The sequence below is a fragment of the Poecilia formosa genome, unplaced genomic scaffold (genome assembly GCF_000485575.1).
Source record: "Poecilia formosa unplaced genomic scaffold, Poecilia_formosa-5.1.2 Scaffold178, whole genome shotgun sequence".
Classification (NCBI taxonomy): domain Eukaryota; kingdom Metazoa; phylum Chordata; class Actinopteri; order Cyprinodontiformes; family Poeciliidae; genus Poecilia; species Poecilia formosa.
This window is the reverse complement of record NW_006800117.1, coordinates 77,407-100,871: the sequence shown is the minus strand read 5'-3', so window position 1 is coordinate 100,871 and position 23,465 is coordinate 77,407. Positions and strand designations below refer to the sequence as shown.

The following is a 23,465-nucleotide window of genomic DNA, read 5'->3' as shown; positions in this document are numbered from 1 at the left end:
TAAAACTGAGACGCAGGAAGCTGAGGGTTTACTTCCTGTCTGTGTCGCTCAGGGTCGTCAGAACATCGCTCCAGATAAAATCCCCTGGGCGGCGCTGAAGACCCTCATGGCCCAGTCCATCTACGGCGGCCGCATCGACAACGAGTTCGACCAGCGGCTGCTCATCACCTTCCTGGACCGCATCTTCACCAAGGGAAGCTTCGACAGCGAGTTCAAGCTGGCGCTGAAGGTCGACGGGCAGAAGGACATCAAAATGCCCGACGGCATCAGGTCGGTGGCGCTTGGCGCGATTTCTACCTCAGAATGATTTCTAAGATGGCCGCCGCCTCACCTGGGCCGCTCTGGTTTCAGGCGTGAAGAGTTCATGCACTGGGTGGAGATGCTCCCCGACACACAGACGCCATCTTGGCTGGGGCTGCCCAGTAACGCAGAGAAGGTGCTGCTCACCACTCAGGGTAGGCCTCTGACCTCTGACCTCTGACCTCCGATTGTAGGCAGCAGCAGCAGAATCTGCAAACGGAGATGAACTGGAGCCACAAACTAAGTTTTGAAATTGACAAAAAAAAAGATAATCTGAAAAATAGAATTTTGGAAACTAAAATTTTTTCAAACAGGTTGAAACTTTACAAAATAAAATTTAAACTGAAAAAATCTGAAACTCAAAAAAAAAAATGGTTGGAAACTGAAAAATTTTGAAACAAAAATATTTTGGAAACAAATTTTGGAACATGGAAAAAAACTAATAATTTTTTGAGTTTGTAAAAAAAAAAAGTTTAAAAAAACTTTAGCTCCATAGTAACGTCTCTTAGAAAACTGAAGAAAACTGAGAGAACTTCCTAAAAAGACGTGATGCTGACTAAGATGTCGACGTGTGTGGATGATGAGCAGCCATGGCCGTCCTGGCTTTAGCAGGTTGACTCCATCTGGACTCCTGGTGGAGCAGCAGAGTCCTTCAGAATGGTTTCTCTAATCTGTCCTCTTCCTGTCAGCCGGGGTTTAATCTGTAATCTAGCTGCAGCCACCGGGTGCGGCTCCTCACCCTCCAGCAGCTGTATTTCACACACATCCTGCTGCTTTGCTGAGATGATATCCGACTCCCTCCCGTTGCCCCCCACCCTCCTTTAGCTCAATGGTTCCTCTGCATCCTCCCAGGTTCTCCCTCTTCCTGTTGCATGACGTCGTTTTACTTCCCGTCAGCTGAGGAATCGGCCTCAGCGTTGCCTGAACCTGTTTGTGTTTGTCCTGCTTGATCTCCTTATCTTGTATTGACACAATCCCACACCCTGAGGGGAAGCCATTTTGGTTTTCTGTTCCAAAATATAATGTCTTGTCCCTCCTCCTCCACCCACCATGGTCTGGTCCTCCACCTCCCTCTGCTGGGCTGCACAGGCACTGACATGATGGGTAAGATGCTGAAAATGCAGATGTTGGAGGATGAGGATGACCTGGCCTATGAGACGGAGAAGAAGGAGCGAACGTCGTCCACGTCCGACACCCAGCCGGCCTGGATGCGGACGCTCCACGGCACCGCCTGCAACTGGCTGCAGCTCATGCCGCAGACGGTCAATCCGCTCAAACGCACCGTGGAAAACATCAAGGTGAGCAACCGGGTCAGAACGCAGCAGCTTCATGTTCCACCAAGCTGTTCTTCTGTATCGGACCCGATACTAAAGCTCAGATATCGGTTCTGGAAGTGAACAGTGATTGGTTCATCCGTGGTTCTGGTGAATCTGCAGCGTTTCCTCTAACTCTCTCTTGTTCTGATCGGTGGAACCAGGACCCGCTGTTCCGTTTCTTCGAGCGCGAGGTGAAGATGGGTGGCAAGATGCTGCAGGAGATCCGTCAGGATCTGACCGACGTCGTCGCCGTCTGTGAGGGGAAGAAGAAGCAGACCAACTACCTGCGCACGCTCATCAGCGACCTCGTTAAAGGTGTTTGATTCGTTCTCGGCTGAATAAACCGGATCGGCTTCGTCTGGAGTAAATCTGATCCCGTGTCGCTGCAGGAATCCTCCCCCGCAGCTGGTGCCGCTACACCGTCCCGACCTCCATGACCGTCATCCAGTGGGTGTCGGACTTCAGCGAGCGGATCAAGCAGCTGCAGCAGATCTCCCAGGCGGCGGCCAGCGGGGGCGCCAAAGAGCTGAAGGTACCACGAGTCAACAAATTTTAAAAACAAGCAAATTTCCACCATTTGTTTCGCAAATTTACAACTTTTCCAACTCAGAACATTTCAAGGTTTTTTTTTCTAGACAATTTATTATTTTTTCTGGCTAAATTTTCACTTTTGAAGCTCAGAAATTTTTTTTTTCTCTAAAAGAAACTTAATATGTGATTTTTCAAACTCAGAAATTTCTGAGATTTTTTGTGGGATTTTTTTAAAGTTTCCTATCTGCAGTGGCCCTGTCGTGTCGTGGTAGAAAACGGCTGTTTGAGGTTATTTTCCGTTTTCCCTCCTCCAGAACATCCATGTGTGCCTGGGCAGCCTGTTTGTGCCGGAGGCGTACATTACCGCCACTCGCCAGTATGTGGCGCAAGCCAACAGCTGGTCTCTGGAGGAGCTGTTCCTGGAGGTCAACGTCACGACGGCTCAGGGCGCTTCGCTCGACGCCTGCAGCTTCGGCATCAAAGGTCTGACTAAACCTGCGCCTGCTGTTGCCATGGAGAAACGTTAGACTTTATGTGGATCCTCATTAGCTGTTGCCATGGCAATGGCTACTTCTCCTTAGGTCGACATCATAAAAACATTACAGAAGCAGCTACACACACACTCAACATAATATTTGAAACATTAAATGATAAAATAATTAAGTTTATAACACATGACCTTATTTTGAACCAGTGCTCTGTGCATCCTGATAATATTTGTGTTTTTGGAACAAGCTGCCGTATTTTGGGTGAATTGTAGTTTAAATGGTTTCATATCGGAGCGGAGGGAGCTCTGGGATCTGGAGCGGGCTCTGGCCTCATTTCAGCCTCATGTTTTGATGATTTCTGATACATATAGATAATAATCACTGTCTGCTGCATCTTCAACATGACTTTGTTAAAGTGAAATGAATGAGAAGCGGGTCAGATTTGATCTTGATTGGTTCTGGTTTGTCCCGTCCAGGTCTGAAGCTGCAGGGCGCCACCTGCGCCAACAACAAGCTGTCTCTGTCCACCTCCATCTCCACCGAGCTGCCGCTCACGCAGCTCCGCTGGGTGAAGCAGAGCAGCGCCGAGAGCAGACACATGGTACCAGCAGCACCAGAACAGAACCACCGGATCCACTGGGTCGGAGCTCCTAACTGAGCCGTTTCCTCTGTCTGCAGGTGACGCTTCCCGTGTATCTGAACTTCACCAGAACCGACCTGATCTTCACCGTGGACTTCGACATCGCGACCAAGGAGGATCCGCACAGCTTTTACGAGCGAGGCGTCGCCATCCTCTGCACCGAATAATTTCATCCTAAACGTCCTGATCATATGATTATTACGCTGCAGTTAATCACTTTAATTACTCAGTTAGTCGCTGTAGTCGTGTTGTTGCGTTAGAAATGCTCGTGGAGCCGCTGTGCTTCGTTCGTACGGTTTCCTGGAAAGTGACTGAAAGTGAAGGAGGATGTTGTCAGATGGTAAAACTGGGAGGAAATGAAATTTGGGGACAGAAAGTTGGAAAAGTTTTAGAGGATGTTTTTAGACTGAATAAAGCTTCTTGCATTGGAATGAAAAAACTGTCGTTAATGAGCAAGAGATGAAAACTTCAATAACTTTGTTCACACAACACTTCAGATATCTGTGGGGGGAAAAATGTTGTTTTCCAAGTTATAAAATGTAAAATTTTAATTTAGCTGGGAACCAGATGGGATTTTCTGACAAAAACTTCCAGTACAGCCATCCAACCCCAACCAGTTACTGTCCAGTTCAGCCTCCAACATCCAATAATCTCATCTTTATAGTAAAACTTGAATCTGTTACTGTAGCAACAGGATCACTCTTTAGAAAATGTAAACAAATAAAACCTTTGATCACATTTGAGAGAAAAGATATCCCATGTTTTAAAAAAAAAACAAATTCAACCCTTTTTTTCCCTTTTAATTTATGATCAGAGGTTATTGAACATCCCTGCTTCCTAAACTCCATAATCTGGGCTTTGACTAGGCTCAGATCTCCATTTTTCAGCCAGTCCTGGGTGGATTCACAGATGTGTTTTGGGTTATGATGGAGCAACCAGTTCTGGTCCAGTTTTAGTTTTTTTTCCCCCCCATTTCTCTATTAAAAGGGGCCGAGATGGAACCCTGGGGTACTCCGAAGGTGACTATTTTTTGTCTGCTCTAATTGAAAGTTACTTGGACAAGAAAAACTCTGAAGTAATTTGCAACCTGCTATATAAATAAAATAGTTGCTCAACATAGCAACAGGCTGAAGGTAATCTGCTCCTTACCTGAGTTTCTACCAGGCCCCTCCCACCTGAAGCAGCCTCTGTTTTTACATAAACACACCACACAGATTAAAATGTGAATCTTTAATTTAGCCTTTTTGCTCCAAACACAATGAAATGTAAAAGCTTTGGTTCACAGCAACGTAAAGATCCAAGTTAATAGCAATTCCTGGAGAATTTTAATCATTTGGTCACATTCGATCACTGTGAATGAAATAAATTTCAACTTTGACCAAATTATGGCTAAAATTAAGGGAATTTTAAAAATCAGGAGGAATCTAATCACTACAATGAAACTTGATCTAAATATTCTTGGGAAATCAAAACAAGTTGAATTAAACAATTTCAGTAAAAAAAAACAAAAACAAAAAAACAAAACAAAACTCCCATCCCCACATATTGCATCTCTGGATACAATGAGACTTAACAGCATTTATGACCAGAAGCCTCCATCATTGTTCCTCCATGTTTCTAACACATTGCCTCTTCCTGGGCTCCGCCTCCACCTGTCCTCCAGGTGGGGGCTCCTTCCTCTTGCAGAGCGGCCTGAGCGATGAGCAGCTGCTGATCTGACGGGAGCTCCTTTCCTCTGGGGGGAGAAGTCCAGGGCTGCAACCTGCATCCAACCCGCAGCCATCAAGCTGCACCTCTACATCCATAGCATGGATGCCCTTTGTTAAATAGCTTATACTTTGATGAACTATAGACGGATGATGTGCTAAAGAGTCTCTGCTGCCGTTTGTCACCATTTCATTGACTGTTAGGGAGGCAGAGTGGTGAAGCAACAATCGCCTTCTCTGGCCAGAGACGCGACTTCTTCCTATGGGAGACATTTGGAAAGTTAGACAAAAATCAACAGGTATTGTTTGGGGGTTTTAGCCTCAAAGCAAAAAGAATAATGAGGGCTCATTTTCAAAGTCATGTTTTCACCATATAATTGATTCATTTATAAATCTCAGTTCGAACTAAATATCTAGTTAAGCTAAATTTCCCTTGAGGCCATTTACTTACCAAGCCAAATATATAGTTTAAATCAAAATTTTAGCTCAAATATAAGTCAAACTAAATATTTAGATAACTTACATTTAGCTTGAAGCTAACTATTTAGTTACAAAACTAGATATTTAGCTACAAGCTAACTATCTAGTTACTAAGCTAAATATTTAGCTTGAAGCTAAATTTCTATTTACCAAGTCAAATGTTTAGTTTTAAGCTATATTTTAGCTCAGATATCAAACAAAACATTTAGATATAGTTAATAGCTAATCTAGGAGCTGCTAAACATTTAGTTAGTAAACAATATTTAGCTAAATAAGAAGTAAATATTTAACTTGAACCTAAATAGTTAGCTTGCTCACAAAATATTTATGGAGCTAAATATTTAGGTTGGAGCTAAATAGTTGGTTCATAAAAATATGTAGCTTGCCATTTAAATATTTTGCTTGAAACAAATTTTTAAAATGAATGAATAAAAAAATATGACTGAAAAATTAGCCCATTTTTTCCCATCTTGGCAACTAAAAAGCTCAAATTATTGGTGTTAATTTTTGACAAACATCACCCCACATCCTCCTCCTTTACCTCGCTGCCTCTTCTCCCTGCTGGCACCATTCGTCTCCTCTGAATCCTCTGAGCTCCCATCGTACGGGTCCAAAAACTGCACAACCAAGACAACAGCCACACGAGTCAGCAGGATGCTTCATCGCTGGAGGTGACCGGATCTGAGGATGCTCACCAGCGAACAGCAGCCATGTCTTCCTGCAGACTTGTATGTTAACCCCACTGTCTGGCAGGAGGTTCTGCTTTCTGGCGCGCTGCTCACACATCCCTGCTCACAGCAAGCAGAGACCTTCACAGGTTAGGAGACAAACTGAACAGCAGCAGCCAAACTTTACATACTCATCAGTCTGAATATGAACTGACTTATTTTTTCCTGGGTGGGATGATTACACAACTTCAAAGAGTTGAATTGTTGTAACAAGTTTTAATTTATTTGTTTTCTTTATTTCACAAAGTAGAGCATTGTCCAATGCTGTAAAGTCTGTCAGTCTGTAAAGTGTTAGAAAACTATTTCTATGGAAATAAACAGCGGGGAAACCTTCTCAGGAGAAACCAACCTACCAAAATTACTCCAAGAGCTCAACAACAACTCATCCAAAAGAACCCAGAACAACCTCAGTGTCCCATCTGATCTGGTCTACAACTCACAGAAAGACAATTATAAACACGGTGGAGGCAGTGTGATGATCCGTTTTTGCTGCTGCAGCATCTGGATGACTTGTAGTAATTAATGGAACCAGGATTTTTGCTCTAATGCAGAAAATCCTCAAGAAGAATCTCCAGCCGTCGGTTTCTGTAGCCAGACCACAAACCCAACAAGTATCTGAAGATCTAAGAAGGACGAAATGAAGGTTTCAGAGTGGCCTAGTCAAAGTAGAGTTCCTGGGCATTCCCTTTCCAAGATGGAAATGATCCCAAATACAACTTTTACATCAGATTTGATATATATAGCATTTTTATAACTGAAGGAAACAGTTACTTGCTAATGGCATAAAATGTCACCATATGCCTGGACACAAATGATGCTGTCCCTTTAAGAGTCAGTAAAGCTGAATAATCCTTCCACCTTCAAACAAAACAGTTCAGATACAATAAGACTGAGTAAAAAGTTTATGTAAAGGTCTGATGTTCTTCCAAAAAACTACAAACTTTCAGTTGTTTATGAATTGATGAGTACCAGAGTGCTGGTGTCCGACCACCTGGGGGTGATCTCAGAGTCTGAATCCGTGCTGGAGTCCATCTTACACATCACACATCCCATCGGCGTCACAGCAGGAGAAAAAACACGTTCAATGTAACCAAATCAGTAAAAAGTCAACAGATGAGGCTTCACTCCTCTCACCATGCAGCTCAGAGTCAGCTGGGCCATCGGGTTTGGTGCGTCAGTGTTTCTGGGGTCTGGACAGGAAACAGAAATAAAGTCACCAGAAAATCACATCTGGCTTTTTAAACGCAAGCATGGCCTTCTCAGTAAGTTAGGATATCACTAGGAAGTGTTTTAGTTTGAGTAAAATAATTCACATTTTGACCAAAATTTGTCTCTTTAAAGAGCTCTTAAAGTTAAAGCTCTTTGGACTTTCCACGATGACTAAAAATGACAGAGAACTAATGAATTTTAGTTATACAGGTTGGTGTTTCAGATATAAGTGGCAATATAAAGTTTTTATTTTCAGTATTTTAGGAAACTGGAGTCAAAACTCCTGAAACATAAAATGCAGCCCTTAAAAATAGTTTAGATCAGGCATCTTCAGGACACCAAAAACATGGAAAGTGTGATTCTCATCACTAAAATGAACAAAGAAGCTGCATGTTGCCATATTTACTGATCCTCCAATGGAATCAGCAGAAGAGAAAATGGTAAAGATAATTATGACAATACAGACAGATTTTAGGGTTTTCAAGTTATCATAAATCAAAATTATCATGAGGAAAAATATTTTATAATACAATAGTTGTCTCCAGTAGACATAATAAATGCAGGTTTTCAGCAGTTGTTCCGTTTTCAGGGAAAAATTATATCAATTTTCCTCAACAGAATGACACTGAAATCATAGTAATGTATATTTTAATTTGTTTTCTCTAATTAGGTTGGTAAATGTTTATTTCACATCATTTTATAGAAGAAAATGTATCCATCCTTTTAGAACTTAAAAATATAAACCAAATGGTTTATATTTTGGCGGTTCTTTAAAATTGCAATAAAAAAACAAAACAAAACTTAATTTGACTTATTTTTCCCCAAATTTAAATCAAAAATTTAAATTTAATTATGGAAATAAATATTAGATGATATTCTAACTGTGAAACGCACCCATAGGACACCGTGTTGGTCACTTCTCCGACCGCATATTTAACAAAAACATTCAGAATATTTCAGTTTCATCTGTAGTGATTTCATGTGTGTACCTGGAAGTGAATGCTGCTGTCATCTCCTGCAGGGCATCAGTTCTGCTGCTGCCTTTGGTTCATGAATGTTAGGGTGAAATAATGGAAGCTGCAGGACAACTCGTTTAAATCAGCGCGGTAGCAGGTGTTTGTGATTTTTAAGCAGCAAAATGTGGAAACAGCTGAGAACGAAAAGATTTGCTCAGATTAAAACGTCCGGTTAAACGCGTTTTCAAAATAAAGCAATAATTATGCAACTCCAGGAAAGCTTCAGTGACAGTTTTGTGGTTCCTCTCCCTTTTCTGACCTTAATTTTAAAATATGTTTAATCAGAATAGTTGAGGTTTAGAAACTGCTTTCTTCCGAGTAGAGCGAAAAATAATTATATTTCAGTATTTAATTAAATTAAATTGAGTCCAACGTAAAAATGGACACAAACTGTTATCTCTACACTTTAAACATGTAAAATATTTTTTGGTTTAATAAAACTGTGGAGATAAATATTAAAGTTTGAGTTTACTTTTTCCGGGTACGAAACAGAACACTCTGGCCACCAGGGGGAGTTTCGTGCTGACTTTGTGATGTAAAACCAGTTTTTATCTCCTCATAATTTACTAGAAACAAATAAAACTTCTGACTCCAGAGGATCTTATCTGCCAGCAGGAGCTCGTTGGTATTGTTTCTGATTTAATCAGGGCTTTATTGTGTTATATTTCACAAGAGTCAACAGGAGTAAAACTTTGGTAAACAAAAAACAAACAAACAAAAAAAACTTGCAACAGTTAAATCTAATCAAAATTAAAGTTAAAATCTGTCCAAGCTGCTCATACGTCACAGTTTTTACTAATGCCCACTGATCAACTCTGTGCTGTCATCAATCCAAATACATACAAAACAGGAACAACAGCCGTCATAAACATTATGTCCAGTAAAATTCTGCAGTGGGAATGATAATACTTTTCATAATCCAGTTATATTTTTCATTGCAGTGAAAAATATTACTGCATATTATTTTGACAGTGCTTTCATATTGAAAACATGAAAGCATGTTTTCATGTTTGAAAACAGCATATTGTTTTCACTGCCAAAACATTGAAAACAATATGCTTGGTAGAATCTTGAGTACTTTATTATTATGACCGTAGTATTTTTAATTTAATTTTATTGGAGATACAGGTGTAGTAAATAGGAACACAGATATGTGAGAAATAACATATTTCAATATCTAAAAGTTGACTTCTCCTTCTTGCAGTTCCGTAGAACCCCGCTAGGGGGAGTAGTGGAGTCGGAATGCCCTCTGCCGACCGTGCGTAAGATCCGGCCTGGGGGAAAGGGATGAATGTTAATTTCAAAGATGGCGGCGGAGGGAGGAGGGAAGGAGATGAACGAAATTAAAACTCAGTTCACCACTCGGGAAGGCGTCTACAAACTCCTCACTCACTCCGAATACAGCCGTCCCAACAGGGTGCCTTTCAACTCGCAAGGTTCCAACCCCGTCAAGGTCTCCTTCGTGAACGTCAACGACCAGTCGGGTAACGGCGACAGGATCTGTTTCAATGTGGGCCGTGAGCTCTACTTCTACATCTACAAAGGGGTTAGAAAGGTACTGTACTGACTGGACTGGTGTCAACGGGGATTCCGGCTCTGCTTTCTCAGCTCTTGCTGAAGTTTAGGCTGATCTTTGCGCTGTTGAAGAACTCTTGACAGGTGCTTGACTTTCAACTCAGTTAGCATGAGCTAATTAGCTTAGCCTAGGCTATTAGTTAGCCGGCTAACGACTTGCTAAGGCTGCATCTCCACCGAGTTCAGAGGCTAAACTTCTTCAGACTACCTCTATGAGGTTATGAATATTTTAGGGATAAATGCGACCTTTGTTCCAGACAGAGCGACCTGGTACTTAAATACATTTGGCTTCAGGTCCAGTTTGTGAAGAAGCTGTCAACAGTTATGCTGTCGAGTTGGTTTTGACTGACAGGTGTCGATAACTCCAGGTTTACCAATGTTTGATTGTAGTTTGGGGCGATAAAAGCGTCAGGCTGTTGATGCCAATAATATTAATCATAATTGTATAATGAGGTTAATTAGTTAAAGACAGAACAACCTCGTGTGTAACACAAAAGACAAGAAAAAACACAAGAATGATCACAAGAATGATAGCTGGAAGCAACTGTTAAAATGCCAAAACAATAAATTTAATCTAAAAGAGCAATAAAATATCTATTAACTAATCCTGATATTGTGTTTGTAAGATTCAATTAAGTTTTTCGCAATACATCATCTCAAGGCACTTTACAAATACAGCCTTTCCAGTTCAATCACATGCTTTCCAGCTGAACCCAGTTGTCAAGCGGTGCATTTGGTTCAGTTCATTATTTAAATTAGTTCAGTTTTCATCAACTAACAGACTATTTGGTAAAACAATTCTCAAAACAGCAACACTCAGTAGTAAACACAGAGCTATATTTCAGGGACTTTCACAGCTTCAATCAGGTGATTAAAGTATAAATAGCTTTGCAGTCTTGCTGACAATAACATATCTAATGAATATGTTGTTTCTTGACAACGTAATGCCAGTGAATACGAGATTGTGATTTTATGTTGAGCTTTTTGGCGTCGCACAAGAATGCAGCTGGTGGGAGATTATAGTCAGTTCTTAAATAAATGTTATTTCCTGAGTCAACATTAGTGTTGCTGACTTATTAACACTAAGCATGAAACACATGGATACAGTGTCTCAATGCCATAATATATGTAGTAATAAAACAATGCAAAACATTTATTTTGTGCTAAATTTTTCAGCCACTGGTGGAAAAACGAAGTGAGGAAAACATCATTAATGTTGCATCGTTCTCTTTTCTGGTGCAACACTTCAAGGCTTCCTTTTGTGTTAGTAAAATACTAAATCAGATTAATTGTAAATAATTATATCCTGCATTTATTTCTGTTTTCTGTCTCTTGGTGTTTTCCAGCTGCTTGGCGTGAGGCAGATCTCAGACCAGCTGATATTTCTTCATAAAACTGATCTTAAAACTTGATTAAATTTGTTAAAAGAGCCGAGTCATCATTTTTGCTCCCTAAGAAGTTTCTGTTCTATCAGGTGTTAACCGTAAATCATTAACAAATTAGGCAGTTGTTGCTGCGGTTATCTACAGTTACTTGTTCACAGCCTTCAGTGATCTTTGTAACGTCTCGTGTGGCGACTGCCGGATTATTGGACCGAACTTGTTGTTCTTTTACAGTTTTTCTTATTGATCTTCTTACCTGAGACATTCAGTCTGAACCTTAAGCAATAATCTTCTTCCATTGTTGTTTTAGAGTGTAACCTTTACATGCTGCTGCTACTTTTAAAGCAGCAGTTGTTATTATTCTTGTTGCCTGGTCAATTTATGTAATGGGTGTCATGTTCAGCTGTAGAAAAGTTTAAAGTTCATTGTAATTGTTTTTTAAGTATAAAATATGGAAAAATTAAACAGAGGATGGAAACTGTTGTTTCCAGGCGATTTACATTCTAAAATATATTCATGTAAAATAAAATGGACTAAAAACAATTTAAAACAAAAGAAAACATGAATTGATTGAATGAAAACCAGCAGGATACCAATTGCAGTTTTCTGACCGATAGCTGATCTTTAAGGTGGCATTCACATGAACTCCAGTCCATTTCTCTAAAAAGTCTGGTTGTTTCCTGAGGTGTTAACGTTAATCGACCTCTGACCTCTGGTTCTCTAAACCTCAGTTTGGGTTCAGTTGAAGGGAACTCTGGTTCAATTTGATGTGAACGCCAAGCGGACTACAGGAAGTGGACTACAGCACAGGGCATTCTGGGTAAATACAACCACAGCTAACATGCTAGCCTAGCGCTAGCAGGAGAAATGGCTCCTGGTCTTTAGCCAAAGACTAAAGAGAAATCCTCCAACCGCTAAAATCTGACGCCTCCATTTTGTTTCCATCTGGTGAAGAAGGAAGTTGCTCTCAGTGTCTTCAGACGTTTTAGTGTCGCTTCCTTCTGTGGTTCTTGGTGCAGCGCCCCCAGAGGCCAGGAGGGGAACAGATTACTCAAAGGGTTTGGTTGGTTTGACATATTTATCTAAAAGGGTTCAAAATGTTTTAAAAAATATTTTCCTGATTTAAAAAAAAACATTTAATCAAGAAAGCTATGAAAGTATTTGTTTGGATGCTGTGTTGTGATGTAGTCTTTATTCCTTTCTGTGTAAACGCTTGATGAGTCTGAATAATGCACTGAATAATCCCTGGAGGTTTGCTTTAACTGAGCACTTAGTGTTGTAAATTAAACTGAAAGGATTCATCGATTATCTTCTACAAAAACAACAAGACACAGTAGAGCGGAGCTGCATGAGGAAAAGATGGACCTGTATCAAATAATCAATTCAGTTTGTAATTAAAGGAAATCTGTTTTTTTCCTTAATCAAGATATTTTGGCTGCTTTTAACGAATCCATCATCACCCCAAATATTGTTGTTATTATTATTAGCATGCAGAGTGTGAATGCTGCTGTATTCTGTATTGTTCAGGTCTAAATGAGAGATTTTAAAAACTACTTATTCATTCATTTCTTGCACTTCTGTCTCTCTTCAGGCTGCCGACTTGAGCAAACCGATAGACAAGCGCATTTACAAAGGGACGCAGCCCACGTGCCATGACTTCAACCACCTCACGGCCACGGCGGAGAGCGTCTCCCTGCTGGTGGGCTTCTCTGCTGGACAGGTGCAGCTCATCGACCCCATCAAGAAGGAGACAAGCAAACTGTTCAACGAGGAGGTAGGTAGCCGACCAGACGGTTCCCACTGCAGCTGCCGGCATCTCCAGCTGGATAAACACAACGTTCAGCAGCACACTGCTCTTTACCTCTGCTAGATCGATTACTGAAACAATCGTCAACTGATTTAGTAATCAGTTGACGATTTAGTAATCAATTAATCGTTAACTGGAATCTAAAAAAAAGACAATTTGCTTAATATAAACAACATCTTTGTAAATATATTGAATTAATCGTATAATAATTTAAAACAAACTCAAGAATTTTCATTTCTATAATTTATTGTTTTTCTCTCGTTGGATGATAAGTCTTCAGTCTGGTGTTTTGGTGTCAGATCTATTTTGAAGGACAGTTTTGTTTACAGAAACTTCACCATATTGGTTATTTTGGATATTTGAAATTTAAAGTTTATCAATCTATTAGAATGTGTTCTTTCATTATCATATAATTCCATGAAAATGGTCTGAAAACAACATCATTGCTTATTGCGATAACTTCTGTGACAGTCATCATGCATGTTGCTGCGTGTTCGCTCTGTTTCTCTAACCCGATCTTCCTCTCCCTCCCTCGGTTCTGCGCTGCCAGAGGTTGATCGATAAATCCCGGGTGACGTGTGTGAAGTGGGTTCCGGGCTCAGAGAGCCTGTTCCTGGTGTCGCACGCCAGCGGCAGCATGTACCTGTACAACGTGGAGCACACCTGCGGCACGGCGGCGCCGCACTACCAGCTGCTGAAGCAGGGCGACAGCTACTCCGTCCACACCTGCAAGAGCAAATCCACGCGCAACCCGCTGCTGAAGTGGAGCGTCGGCGACGGCGCGCTCAACGAGTTCGCCTTCTCGCCTGATGGGAAGTTCCTGGCCTGCGTGAGCCAGGACGGCTTCCTGCGCGTCTTCAACTTCGACGCGGTGGAGCTGCACGGCACCATGAAGAGCTACTTCGGCGGCCTGCTGTGCGTGTGCTGGAGCCCCGACGGGAAGTACATCGTGGCGGGCGGCGAGGACGACCTGGTCACCGTCTGGTCCTTCCTGGACTGCCGCGTCATCGCCCGCGGACACGGCCACAAGTCGTGGGTGAGCGTGGTGGCGTTCGACCACTACACCACCAGCGTGGAGGAGAGCGACCCCATGGAGTTCAGCGGCAGCGACGAGGACTTCCAGGACCAGGTGGTCCAGTTTGGGCGGGACCGCGCCAACAGCACGCAGTCCCGCCTCTCCAAGCGCAACTCCACGGACAGCCGGCCCGTCAGTGTGACGTACCGCTTCGGCTCGGTGGGCCAGGACACGCAGCTGTGCCTGTGGGACCTCACCGAGGACATCCTGTTCCCCCACCTGCCCCTGTCTAGGACTCGCACGCACACCAACGTGATGAACGCCACCGGGCCGCCCGCCGGCGCTGCCATCATCTCCTCCAGCAACACTACGAACGGAAACAACGGCAGTGCCAACACACCGGGCGTCACCACGCTGCCGCGCTCCAACAGCCTGCCGCACTCGGCCGGCACCGCCAACAGCACCGCCAAGACCTCCGGTACCGGCGGCGGCACCGGCGGCACTGGCGGCGGCATCATGGACAGCGCCATCGCCACCGGCGTCAGCAAGTTCGCCACGCTCTCCCTGCACGACCGCAAGGAGCGGCACCACGACAAGGACCACAAACGCAACCACAGCATGGGTCACATCAGCAGCAAGAGCAGCGACAAGCTCAACCTGCTGAGCAAGAGCAAAACGGACCCGGCCAAGACGCTGGGCACGCTGCTGTGCCCGCGCATGGAGGACGTGCCGCTCCTCGAGCCGCTCATCTGTAAGAAAATAGCACACGAGAGGCTGACTGTACTCATATTTTTAGAGGACTGTTTAGTGACTGCTTGTCAGGAGGGATTTATTTGCACATGGGCGAGGCCAGGCAAAGTGGTAAGTTCTTTCTAACAGGAAGTGTGGGGAGGTTGGAGTGCTGACTTCCTGTCTGTCCTTCTCAAACTGCTTCTTTTGGATTCTCTGGTTTTTAATAGCAACGTTTTTATTTGGCAGGCAGCCAGGTCGTCCGGTGAAACTTAAATGTGCAACTGCTTTCATAGGAAGCGTTTAAAATGCAATGAAAACGTCACAAAAATCATTAAACGGGATGAAATTTGTCGAGTTGCCTGAAAATCCTCATGTTCAGAACGTGGCTCCTTTATTTTATTTTATTTGTTTTCAAAGTTTTCAATTCGAATCTATTCCAAAACATTGCATCTTTTCTGTTTCTACTGTTTCTACAAGAAAAAAACAGAAGACCAACATTTTTCTTCACATTTTCATCTTTTTGTTTTTACTCCCCTTCAGTTTGGACACAAAAATAAATGTATGTTTAAAGACTCGTATAGAAATATTATATATATTAAGTGTCAAAAGTGATCAGGTTGCTGCTCTTCTAAAGATGTCCACAGAAATGTGATGCATAGACATTTTTTTAAATATGCAAACGCCAAAATTAACTTCAGGTTTAAACTTCAAATTTACAGATTAGTTTTAATTTCAGGAAATGTTTTATTTACTTTGTCCAATGTGTGCAGATCGGTGGATATTCGGTTCACGGAGGTGAAATGGAAATCGCCTCTGATTTGAATAAACAGGAGAAAAAACTCCAAATTCAACTCAAAATCTAGTCATATTTTATACCAAAACAGCCAAAGTTTTACCAAAATAGCATTCATAAATGTTCAGGGATCCAGAGGAAGATGAGTAAAGATTCCTCTGCTTTCGTCACGTTATTGAGTGTTGGATAAAAACTCAGCTCAGAAATCAGAAAGTTTGGCAGTTTGGCTAAACTGAGGCCAATATTTATCAGAAATCTCACCGTGATTTAAAGCTGTTTGTATTTATTAAGTGACAGCAGAGAAAACCTAAATTAATATCCTGATCTGCATAAAGAATATTTAATCTCTAAGGATGATAAATAAATTCGTCTGACCTGGTTGGTTTGCTTTAAAACGTCTGAAATGCCATCAATAAAAACGTTTATTTTGATTCTGGAGTGAAGTAACTTTCAGAAAGCGTCCCGTTCCGACTGACTTCAAGTGATTTGTTTTTTGTTTTTAGAAACATTCCCATGATGCTTCAGCTCATTTCAGCAGAAACGATGACTTAAACCCCTGAAATGACAAACTGAACTGCGATAACTCTGATTACCAGTGCAGTTAACATATTTTTGGAATAATATCCAGACCTGTGAAGCTTTGAGGGAGCAGACGTAGAGTCAGGAAGTGCCTTGGTGATGAAAAACTCCCGTTATTCCCAGACGTTTGATGGAAAGTTGGGCTGTTTTGTTGCTTGATTTCTGACTTTCCCAATGCAAATCTCCTTGTTTTCCTTTTTCCAGGGTTTATTGTCATCCCAAAACCAAGCCAGCTCTCCCAGTGGAACAGTAGTATAGCCAGAATATTTCTGCTGCAACCCAGAGTCTGATGCTGCTCTTCACCTGCAAGCATTGCAAGTTTTCCCGTTTTCTTTTATTCCCGGTTCTGCTGTTTGTTACTGGAGTTAGAGGAGCGCCGCAACCTCTTTGCCGTCGCGCCGCTCCTCTTTTCTACTCACTTTTAACACATTTTAGATTTTTTTTTATTAATATATTTGTTTAGAGTCAGATGTCAGACTGTTATCCCAAACGGTTTATTTCCTTCAGAACCACTGACTGAAATACACATTTTGGATCAACTTTATGAAAAACACTTGCGTCCATCTTTATCCTCCCACCGCTTCTGTCTCCTGTGACTAGAAATCTCCCCATTAATGACTTTGCACTGATTTTCTTTAGTTTTTTATACTCTGATGGAGACAGCGGAGGGTTGGCTGCCTTGTTGCACTCGGCTGAAGGCGGAACGCTGCAATCAGTCTTTTTAAAGGAAAAATGGTTTGCACTTAAATTAGTTTATTAGAAGAAAATAATGGCTTTACATTGTTGGGTGTGCTAAGAACTTACAAATGGCTAATACAGTAGGTGAAGAAAATGCTAAAAAATATTAAAACCTGTATCTATTGAGCATTTATTTTAATATTATTTCAGATTCAAATCTGCTCTGTATCATAATGTGTATATTGTAATTAACTGATTTGATGGGGGCCTAAGCAAACTACCATTACTCCAGTGGAAGTTTTGTCATTGATAGTTATATTTCTAAAGCCTAAAGTATACATATTAATAATATTAAAATAATCTTGAATACATTGTGTTCTGGTTGTTTATTTCTCTGCACTGACATCAAGTTTAATCAGCAGCAATGTGTTTTTGTACATTTTACACAACAGCAACTTTATTTCATGTTTTAGTTGAATTGTCTTTATTTTCACATTGTTAAAATGAAACTTTTTCACACTGATTGCTGATAAAATCTAAGTTTTATTTGGTTCATATCTCATCAGAGCGTCACTGTTTGCCTTTATGATGCTCAGCAGATTAATGTCAGTATAATACTCGCATTGCCTTGCAGAAGTTTTCAAACCCGTCAAACTTTTCCACCTTTTGTTGCACAACAGCCAAAAACCGGAAAAGGAAAGCTTTATTCCTTTACTAATAAATTCAATTCAAAGTACTTTATTGACCCCAAAAGGAAATAAAAAAATTTAACTGAAGTCACCTAATTAATATTCTGTCATTTAATCAGTATAAATAATCCATAAAGTCTGAAAAGTGCGGAATGCACATCTGTCTCCAACATTTTCCCTTCAGGAAATGGAATTTAGCTCCGCCCATTTTCCCATCCACTGCGATGTTTTCCTGTCTGCACATCCCCTCAGCATCATGCTGCCTGCACCATGTTTCACTGTTATAAGCTGAAAGTGATGCATTCTTCCCACTTTGTTTTTCATCAAAATCCCAGGAAAACTCATGGAAGTTTGATGTAACATGACAAAATGTGTTGAAGTTTAAGGGTGTGAATACTTCCTGAAGGCACTGCAAGTAATTTTACTAAAACAATTTGTGTGGAAAAATGATCCGTATCGCTGCTTTCCTAATCGCGCCCCACACCACACAGGAAGTCACATTTATTATCCAAACTCCCTCAAGTTTGGAGTTTTTGCTGGAAACCAGCCATGAATAAACCCGCCTGACACGAGTTTAAACCTAAAGTGTTCATTGGGTAAAAAATGTAAATAATTTGTGAAATATTACCGAGGTGTAAACATCTATCACCTGAAAATATGGACCATTAAACGTTTCATAAGACAATACAGGGGATTACATGGTAATATGTTCAGGTTCACGGCCAAAAGTGCCACAATACAATTACAAATGCAGATGTGTTTAAAATGATAAAATAAATACATACAATTAAAGTTAAGTTAATCTTTGTTAGGCTGCGTTCACACAGCAGGTGTTGGTCAATTCCGATTTTCTTTTTTCATGCTACAAATTAAATGCGACCGCAGACTTCTGCGTGAGCGGTTTTGCGACCCGCATGCGCAAAAGAACATTGACGTCACACAGCAGCGCATTGTTTACGGAAGTAATAATGGACGCCGCCATCTATCGATCATTCTGAAAATGTTCAGCAATGGGAGCCGATAACACCGTCCCAAGAGGAAAGTAAGGGGATTTAATTCACAATCTGCTGCTTTGTGAACGTAGCGTGACGCCTACATACGTCATGTAATACTGATTTTTGATTTGTTGAGCTCCACAGCAGATTCCCAGCAGACCAATCAGCTCCTCTCTAACACTGTCTTTCGCTCGTTGACTATTAAATTATCTTATTCACTATTAGCATGTAATTAATTTTAATATTAGAACAATTAAACATAAATTGTGTATTTTATGATCCGTAAAAGTGTAAAGTCAGACGAGGATCAACAGGAAAGTATTAAAATGATTATTTTATTCATTAAGGGAGAAAATCTCTCCAAACCAACTCGGCACAATGTGAGAAAGCAATAAACCATGAATCAATTGAGATCAACCACATTTCATGATTCTATTGGAGTGGCCTAGTCAAAGTCTGCCCTCTGATGTGTCAAATTTAAAACAATGCAGCAAAGATTGGATTGATGTTCCTCGTCCAACATGTAAAATACTAATTTTTATCATGAACACTTAATAGCTGCTAGTTTTAAGGGGTTGATCACTTTTTCACACAGAACCAGGTATATTTATACTTAATGGATGAAATAATCATTAAACACTACTCCGGTTTTTTGTTATAACAAAAAAGCAAAAACAAAAGAAATCTGTAGCGGGAGGCAATTCTTTTCCACAGCATTGTAATAACTGAATAATTTATTTGTTGAATTGCAGCACATTTTGGCCGTCCATCCCAGCAGTCACTGAGAAGATGGCAGCTTGTTGTGTAGCAGGTTCCTCCGGGTTTTGGCTCCGTTTTGCGGGTCGGTCCGGTTCAAGCAGGCGGATTTTAATCTGAAACGGCTGGATTTTGGCTCTCAGGTTCCTCCTTCTTCCCGCTCCACAGGTGGCATGCAGAAGTTTTTCACCGTTATGCAAGGCATCTCGTCCTCGGGCTGTGGAGAGAAAAAGGTCACAGGATGTTTTTCTGCTTGCAGCTGCAGCAGCTTTCCTGATATGAAAAGACTCAACTGGGGCCTGAACACACAGAGACGAACACGGTGAAAACATGAGCATCCAAACTACAGGATCCTCATGACAGTGGTGTAGTAAGTATGCCGGGCCAATCGGTGGCACTGTGACTCTGCCAGAGAACAACACCAAAAGCACAGGGGCAGCGTTGCCAGATTGGGCAGGTTTCTGTACAATCAATCACTTTTTGAATGCCTGGAATTCTGTCAAAATTGGTAAAGAAAGAGTCACTATGTGGTGGAAAACAGAAATCCTGGTGCGACTTCATGATCTAGAACGTGCAGTGGTGTGTTATCACCATTGTAAATCGAAAACCAGTATAATTTTCTGCCAAAATTTTGACCTTAATCTCAGAAATGCTCTAGAAAAAATCAAGGATTTTTCTGAGTTTCAAAACTTCAACATTTTCCACTTTTAAAACTCAGAAATTCCCAACTTCTTTCAAGAAAATTTCTGAGATGGATCTAAAAATTTTTAGTTTCTTTATACCAATTTTTTGACTTTTCAAACTCAGCAGTGTTTTGGTTTCTTTTTCTCCCTGTAATGGCCTTCACACACCATAATATCATTGACTTGGCACCACAAAAAATGAGATAAAATAAATAAAGAAATATTAGTCATCGTTTAAAAAAGACAAGCCAAATGGAAACATGAAACCAGCGTTCTGAAATGCATTTGGTTTTAAAACTGATTGTTTCTGGTCTCAAGACGCCCAATCCGTGCGGACGCTCAGCCTAAACGACAAAAAACCTTTATGGATTCACTGAAAGTCGTCTCTGTGTGGATGGGGCCTTGAGCACCTGTGGCTGGCACTTTTTTGGCGAGATGGGCGGCAGTGTCGGCTTGTGGTTGAGGGTAAAAGCAGGAACAGCAGAGAAAGGGAACGGAAACTGATGTCCGTGAGCGGTCATGTTGAGTCTGGGCAGCTGCACCAGGTTGGGGGCGTTCCTCCGGCTGTGGGGGTCCGCCGCTCGCTTCGGGTTGTGCTGAGGAGAGACGGAGCTTTTCACTGATTCATCCGTTTCTCAGGCCGACCTGCCGGGTTTGTTGAAGGCTTACGTTTACTAGAGGCGTCTGTCTGGGGTGTCTTCCTCTCAGCTGTTTGCCCAGTTTGGTCAGTCGCCAGCTGTGCGCCGACTTCACGGTGTTTCCCTTCCCGTCCAGGTTCTCAGAAATCCTCTGAAGCGTCTCTGATTTCTTCTCTCCCATCCTGAAACACAAAACCAAGTTTTCTTCTTAAAGATGGCCTATTATGCCTCCTTGAACAGGTTAGGTCTATGAGCGACCAAACAGCACAAAATTATTCTTAGATAATGAGATTTCACTCTGCATAGTTCTGCCTATTTTTGGCTGTTTTAAGGCATCTTGTCACTTTAAATCCAAATAAGCTGCTGCTGGCCACGCCCCCCTACTCAACGCTTACACACCTGAAAATGGCTGAAACAGATGCTCAATTATACAGCCACCCATCTTTGAAAAGCATTAGCAGAGCCTCCTACACAACCAAGTGGTAAAATCAGCTGACCAAATGTGATGAAGCTCTGCTTGGGTTGCTAAGCAGGGCTGGACCTCTGCAGAATGTGGCCATTTTTTTTTTTTTTTTAGCAATTTAATAGTTAAAATAATCAGTACATTAATTGATATCTAAAGTAATGGTTAGATTTGCACCTGATTTCCCTGAAGTAGGTGTGCTTCAGGGCGGTGTCTGCGGAGATGCGCTCGTCCGGGTCGTAGGCCAACATCTGGTAAAGCAGAGAGATGGCCGGTGCCGGGCAGCTGGGCAGCAGCCGCGAGATGCCCGTTCCTTTCTTTGGAGGGAAGTTGAATTGCATCGCTCTCGACCTAACAGCAGGAAAAAAGTGAGTTGGATCTACTGACTCTATGTCTATACATGCTACCTTCATCAGGTTTTGTCTGATTACAACCAAAAACCAGAGAATTATGAGCATCATGGTGATGAAGCAGACCGGTCAGTTTAATGCAGGGTTAGGCTCGACATCAACACCGCAATATTTCTGATTAATTAGACATTTCTGTATAGATTTTGTTTGTCAAAGTTATGCCTTAAAATGCACATTAACATGAATTCAACTTGTAACAAATAAAAATAATATATTACAGATAGAAATGAACACATTCAGAGAGCAAATTTCTGTTAATACTAAGCAGCATTTTATGCAAAACAGCAGTTCGTGGCAATATTAGGGCGTCACTGTTGTATTTATATTTGCACACAGAATAAAAGTGTTATGTACATATGCTGTGTATAATTTCCAGTGGTGGGCAGACTTCCACTAATACACTAAATTCTCATTTAGTGCTTTAACATTTTGCAGACTTTGAAAACAATTAGCAAACTTAGCTTCCCCTAAATTAATTTTAAACTCTAAAGCACTAATTTACTTTGCTGTTTTGTAAACTGTCAGCTGAATAAAGTTCAACATCTGTATTATAATTTTTCAGGTTAGATGTTCATATTCAGTTCCATTTCCTCTCCTTATGTTTCCTTTTTATTTTTAAATAAATTTTATTGAGCATGTGGCAAGAATACAACAAACAAATGAAGTACACAGAAAAATATGTAACATGCTGCTGACACATGGTGTGTGTGAACAGACTGGAATTAGCACTTTAGCATTAGCAGAGCTAATGTCTCTGATTAGCGCTCCAGGGTTAGCATAACTAGCTAATAAAGAATGTAAAGAATAAATAATGTTTTATGCATTACAAAGTTTACTGGAAATCTGTGGTAGAACGGGACAAAGATGTCAGTCTCATTGTTTAGACCAGGGGTGGGCAGTCCTGGTCCTGGAGGTCCGGCGTCCTGCAGCTCTTAGACGTCTCACTGGTCCAACACACTTGAATCCAACAGCTGAATCTCCTCCTCAGTGCAATCAGGTTCTCCAGAGTCCCGCTAATGACCTCATTATTTGACTCAGGTGTGTCGAAGTTAAGACACATCTAAAAGTTGCAGGAGACCCTCCAGGCCTGGAGCTGCCCACCCCTGGTTTAGAATGTGAAAAAAAGCGTAAAAAGTCAAAACGGTGTGAATACTTTTGTGCAGTCGGGCGTTTTTGGACTCACTGTTTGAACTTCTGCAGCAGACTTTGATCTGGTGTCCCCAACACGTTGTGGATCTTGGCCACCTGGTCCAACTCGTTGGCTCCAGGGAAGAGAGGGCTCAGGCTGGAACACACACACACTGGGTCACGCCCGTCCCGCCAGAGGACCCCGGGGACAGGCGGACACGTCTCCTCACCTCAGGATCTCAAAGAAGACGCAGCCGGCGCTCCAGACGTCCATCTTCTGGGTGTAGTAGCCGTCAGTCAGGAGGCACTCCGGCGCCCGGTACCAACGCGTGGAGATGTACTCGGTGTGCGGCGGCTTGGAGTACACACTGCGACACGAGCCGAAGTCGCCCAGCTTCAAAACGTTTTGCTGCAACTCACAAGTAAATCAGTGACAACATGTTTCCTGAAATTTGACTCTTTGGTTTTGACACACCTGTGTTGAAATATTGGGGTCATTTAAGGAGTTTTTACAGATACGCTGAAAAACAAAACGCTGCAGTGAGTTGGTCCAAAGGTTTCTGTGGGAGGAGGGGACCTCCTCCTCATCTTCAGCTATGGATGGATGGATGGATGGATGGATGGATGGATGGATGGGTGGATGGATGGATGGATGGAGGGATGGATGGATGGATGGATGGAGGGATGGATGGATGGATGGATGGAGGGATGGATGGATGGATGGATGG

General features: G+C 41.8%; 4 protein-coding genes across 10 annotated transcripts in view; 2 read left to right on the top strand and 2 right to left on the bottom strand.

The window, feature by feature from the left end:
* Positions 1-3,714, top strand: part of dync1h1 (dynein, cytoplasmic 1, heavy chain 1) — a 38,251-nt gene extending 34,537 nt beyond the window's left edge. For both annotated transcript variants that reach the window (XM_016678277.1, XM_007565511.2), the window contains exons 71-78: positions 53-270; positions 352-455; positions 1,390-1,598; positions 1,778-1,931; positions 2,006-2,148; positions 2,462-2,630; positions 3,112-3,236; positions 3,314-3,714. In XM_016678277.1, the coding sequence (XP_016533763.1) occupies positions 53-270; positions 352-455; positions 1,390-1,598; positions 1,778-1,931; positions 2,006-2,148; positions 2,462-2,630; positions 3,112-3,236; positions 3,314-3,442 (1,251 nt within the window). In that variant the 3' untranslated portion in view covers positions 3,443-3,714. The remainder of the gene's footprint in view (positions 1-52; positions 271-351; positions 456-1,389; positions 1,599-1,777; positions 1,932-2,005; positions 2,149-2,461; positions 2,631-3,111; positions 3,237-3,313) is intronic.
* A 776-nt stretch (positions 3,715-4,490) lies between these two features.
* On the bottom strand, positions 4,491-8,547 carry LOC103147261 (uncharacterized). Of its 2 annotated transcripts, XM_007565508.2 has the most exons (6): positions 8,388-8,546; positions 7,324-7,379; positions 7,159-7,221; positions 6,157-6,249; positions 6,003-6,078; positions 4,491-5,241 (listed from the first exon to the last, which is right to left on the bottom strand). In XM_007565508.2, the coding sequence occupies exons 2-6, from the start codon at positions 7,348-7,350 to the stop codon at positions 4,874-4,876; spliced, it is 627 nt and encodes a 208-aa protein (XP_007565570.1). In that variant the 5' UTR covers positions 7,351-7,379; positions 8,388-8,546; the 3' UTR covers positions 4,491-4,873. The 2 variants fall into 2 exon arrangements, with proteins under 2 accessions (XP_007565570.1, XP_007565572.1); XM_007565510.2 differs by lacking the exon at positions 7,159-7,221 and having other exon boundaries at positions 8,388-8,547.
* Positions 8,548-9,675: 1,128 nt separating this feature from the next.
* On the top strand, positions 9,676-17,344 carry wdr20a (WD repeat domain 20a). Of its 2 annotated transcripts, none has more exons than XM_016678286.1 (4): positions 9,676-9,969; positions 12,963-13,145; positions 13,729-14,944; positions 16,502-17,344. In XM_016678286.1, the coding sequence occupies exons 1-4, from the start codon at positions 9,706-9,708 to the stop codon at positions 16,585-16,587; spliced, it is 1,749 nt and encodes a 582-aa protein (XP_016533772.1). In that variant the 5' UTR covers positions 9,676-9,705; the 3' UTR covers positions 16,588-17,344. The 2 variants fall into 2 exon arrangements, with proteins under 2 accessions (XP_016533772.1, XP_007565569.1); XM_007565507.2 differs by having other exon boundaries at positions 13,729-15,054.
* A 1,634-nt stretch (positions 17,345-18,978) lies between these two features.
* mok (MOK protein kinase) overlaps positions 18,979-23,465 on the bottom strand; it is an 8,167-nt gene continuing 3,680 nt past the window's right edge. For 2 of the 4 annotated variants that reach the window (XM_007565505.2, XM_007565506.2), the window contains 6 exons: positions 22,968-23,146; positions 22,793-22,894; positions 21,377-21,550; positions 20,768-20,918; positions 20,509-20,694; positions 18,979-19,632 (listed from right to left, as the gene is read on the bottom strand). In XM_007565505.2, the coding sequence (XP_007565567.1) occupies positions 19,555-19,632; positions 20,509-20,694; positions 20,768-20,918; positions 21,377-21,550; positions 22,793-22,894; positions 22,968-23,146 (870 nt within the window). In that variant the 3' untranslated portion in view covers positions 18,979-19,554. Of the gene's footprint in view, positions 19,633-20,508; positions 20,695-20,767; positions 20,919-21,376; positions 21,551-22,792; positions 22,895-22,967; positions 23,153-23,465 lie in introns of all 4 variants that reach the window. The other 2 variants (XM_016678287.1, XM_016678288.1) reach the window with 1 other exon arrangement.

Coding starts and splice junctions, on each gene's coding strand:
- LOC103147261 (XM_007565508.2), bottom strand. CDS start 7,350: ATGGCCCAGCTGACTCTGAGCTGCATG. Junction 7,222..7,323: donor AGCTGACTCTGAGCTGCATG/GTGAGAGGAGTG, acceptor GTGATGTGTAAG/ATGGACTCCAGCACGGATTC. Junction 6,079..6,156: donor GACATGGCTGCTGTTCGCTG/GTGAGCATCCTC, acceptor TTGGTTGTGCAG/TTTTTGGACCCGTACGATGG.
- wdr20a (XM_007565507.2), top strand. CDS start 9,706: ATGTTAATTTCAAAGATGGCGGCGGAGGGAGGAGGGAAGGAGATGAAC. Junction 13,146..13,728: donor GCAAACTGTTCAACGAGGAG/GTAGGTAGCCGA, acceptor CTGCGCTGCCAG/AGGTTGATCGATAAATCCCG. Junction 15,055..16,501: donor GGGCGAGGCCAGGCAAAGTG/GTAAGTTCTTTC, acceptor TCCTTTTTCCAG/GGTTTATTGTCATCCCAAAA.